We start from the raw sequence: 3,262 nt of genomic DNA on the forward strand, positions 1-3,262 counted from the left end.
AAAGTAATGCAGAGATTATGACTGTGATTGTAGGTGATTGAAGCAGATTTGAAGAAGGGCAAGGCTTATATAAAAACAGCAAGCTGGAGAAGAGCCTTACTTGAACTCAATTCTGAGTTAAAAGTAAATTTTAATATATCTGCTTTAAGATGACCAGTGGATAAATGTTCTTGTCTAATAATGAACCAACATAAAAGCCAAAGTAATACACACTTGTGTGTATCACACTGATACCAGATTAAAATCAATGGTCCTTCTGGTATGAACGCGGTTGCTCTTTGGGAGTCGCTTTAAGAGAGTTAGCGTACAGAAAAACTACGTGGGCAGTTGTATTGCAGTGCTCAGTGAAGGTAAGGTATAAAGCTAAGGGAAACCAATGCCAGGAGAAGTACTGGATAAATCTTTACTGCTCAAAAAATATGGAAGGCTTTTTTAAATTTCAGAGGAAATATCGAATTCTTATTTCTGGCTTTTTTCTTGAATAAAAGGACTACAGAACAGCAGCAAAGATTTCATGAGATTTGCAGCAATTTGGTTAAATCTCGTCGCCGAATTGTTGGCTGGTGGAAGCGTCTCTTCACACTGAAGGAGGAGAAGCCTAAAATGGTACTGAGTTCCAGTTCATCTCTGTTGTCTTAAGATTTAAATATTTTAGCAAGGCAGATGTCTCAATAAAGTGGTATTTCAAAGCAAGGACCAGCAGTTCTGACTGTGACAATGCTGGCCACATGTCTTACTCAGACCTGGAATGCCAAGATACATGACTTCAAGCTTGCAATACTGTGCAGTTAGGAGCATACCCTTGATATCAAGATAAAGCTAAACAGGGTTTCTTAAACAGCTTATTTCCAGTGTACATGAACTATCTGAAAAACTAGATCTTAATATGTCAGCTTAGGTAGGTGAACTGCTGAGTTTACTGTCCTGAAAACAGCTTCAGGCACTGTGAGGATGAAGTTGTGTCAGTGGGGATGGTGTCGTCTGACCATCAAGGGCTATCTGAATGGAAACGAACTGACATCCTGTAAAACTGATGGCCTGAAAATAAATTAGAACATACAACTGTAGACTCTCTAATCTCAGTTTTGACCAACCTGTGCATGGGTACTGCATCTGGAAGAGCCAGCAAACTTTAAGTTAGTTTTAAATGTTGAAGTGTTGTCAGATACTGAAGGGAAGGGGGAGAATTCCCAGAAGGTCTGTGGTAACTGTGCCCTTTTCATTTTTTAGTACTTCATGACCATGCTTTTTTCTCTTGCTGTGGTTGCCTGGATTGGACAGCAAGTTCACAATCTCTTTCTGACCTATCTGATCGGTAAGTGTGCAGCATGCAAAGCAGATGTAACTTTTTTGTTAGCTGCCTGAAATAATGGTATGAATTTTTTTAATTCTATGAGTGTGGTGATTTTTGTTTTGCTGCAGGGTTATATTTTTTGGTTTTCAAGCAGTTAATGGGTCTTAAAGGAAGCAAGGAATTTCAAGGTGATGGAAGCTTGTTAAAGAAGTATCAAGTAACTCCTTTTTTTTTTTTCTCTCCAGTAAGTTTCTTGTTGCTGTTTCCTGGACTGAACCAGCATGGGATCATTACAAAGTATGTTGGAATGGCAAAAAGGGAGATAAACAAACTTCTCAAGCACAAGGAAAAGAAAAATGAGTGAAGACTTAACTGCTGTTCAGTCTTGTAAAAGCTCTGTTCCTTGGGAACAGTTTTGAGAATTCATGTATAATTAAGATGATAGTTGTGTTGCTCACTGGCTTTTTTTTTTTTACTGGCTCCCTGATGAAGTGAAAATGTCACTCTACCAACTGCCTTGGGTTTGTGTCTCTCTTGCTGTGCTGACTAGAGCTCTGCAGCCTGCAGCTGTTCTTATATGAAAGATCCTGACCTTTGATGTACAGAGCTTATTAAGTGTCTTCACCAAACTAAGAGGCCCTGCAAATAAATACCCCAACTCAAGAAACAGCAGAATTGTGATGCACAATAGCATTTCTGTAACTGAGAGTTTCACTGGTCATTTATTTGTGGCCACAGCAAGTATGAAAGGCAGTTCTGAAAGGTCATACTTCTTGGAGGCGTGTTACTACTGATCCTTGTGGAAGGACAATTAGAGCTGAGAACGAATGAGCACAGCTGAGGGTGCATACCCAGGATGGCTGCAGAAGGTGATCCCCTTGTCTCACTGAATCTGTTTCCCTTTTTTTCGGGCTGCATAAACCAGATTATCTGTTGAATAGAGGTCTGGAATATAGGAGTTTGTAGTTCAGTTACTTATCTGTAGTGTAAACTTCAACTCATTGCACTGAGACTGTAGGAAATGAGTTAAGGTGTGTGTTACCTTGACAGCTGGTTGTTCTAAACACTGCTGTTGTCATGGAGCCGTGTAGCACGTTTGGTTTTCTGAATGTTGTTGTGTGTATACAAAAACCACCTTGAATACGCTAGGGTTGTTGCTGTAAATAAGCCTGTCTGAATTGGTGGTGCTTTTCTATGACTTTTCCTTCCTTTTTTTTAAAACTGAACTTTTTTTCTTTAAAAAGCTAAAACCTGTGTTAATGCATTTTAAAAGTTTACTGTTTTAAAATGAACTCTCTTCAGTGTCTATTGTAACTGTTGAATAGATAATACAGACTAAAGAGAAACTTCTTTAAGTCTTGCTCTTTGAATGTACAGAAAATGGTGTAAATGCGTCTTTCAGTCAGGAACGGGAGCTGGGAATGGTGCTTTAGTGCCATGTGGTGTCCGAACAGAAAAACACCCTTTGTTTAAATTGCTCACTGTAAATGGTAGAACTTCCATCAGCTGTGACAACACACCAACAGCACCCGCTGCAGAGGGGGGAGGCTGGTAAAAGTGATGGGTGGTGGGCACATCGGACCCAGTCAGTGAAACCTGTGCTGGATCTGAGCTGCGGGGAGGTGCTGCTGGACAATCTGGAAACGGTTATTTCAGAAGTGCTGGATGTCCCTGGTGCTGGGACACCAGCTGTGGCAGAGCTGCTGGGAGGGCTGGGGCAGCCCCTCTGCCCCCACCACAGCGCTGGGGTAGAGCACTGTGTGTGCTGGTGCAGCATGGGGAGCCCTGCTCCTCTTTTAGGTTAAAATCCATCAGAAACACACCCTGTCCCCTTGGTGTGGCCTTGGTCACCTCAGGCCTTCAGCTCTCTGGGGCAACGCCTCGCGGTGGGGAGCAGCTGGGGTCCTCTGTGAGCAGGGCAGTGGAAGTGGGGTGTGCAGAACAAGGGGAAATGGCTTTAAGCTGGCA

The 3,262-nt window shown here is 42.1% G+C and overlaps 1 protein-coding gene across 1 annotated transcript in view; it reads left to right on the forward strand.

Moving 5' to 3' along the window:
• The window catches only part of ARL6IP1 (ARL6 interacting reticulophagy regulator 1), a 5,469-nt gene extending 3,503 nt beyond the window's left edge, over nucleotides 1-1,966 (forward strand). Inside the window, exons 4-6 of the mRNA XM_010174114.1 lie at nucleotides 489-606; nucleotides 1,231-1,315; nucleotides 1,540-1,966. Of these exons, the coding sequence (XP_010172416.1) occupies nucleotides 489-606; nucleotides 1,231-1,315; nucleotides 1,540-1,658 (322 nt within the window). The 3' untranslated portion in view covers nucleotides 1,659-1,966. The remainder of the gene's footprint in view (nucleotides 1-488; nucleotides 607-1,230; nucleotides 1,316-1,539) is intronic.
• Nucleotides 1,967-3,262: the final 1,296 nt, after the last annotated feature.

This window comes from Antrostomus carolinensis, unplaced genomic scaffold (genome assembly GCF_000700745.2).
Source record: "Antrostomus carolinensis isolate BGI_N321 unplaced genomic scaffold, ASM70074v2 scaffold29138, whole genome shotgun sequence".
Taxonomy (NCBI): Eukaryota; Metazoa; Chordata; class Aves; order Caprimulgiformes; family Caprimulgidae; genus Antrostomus; species Antrostomus carolinensis.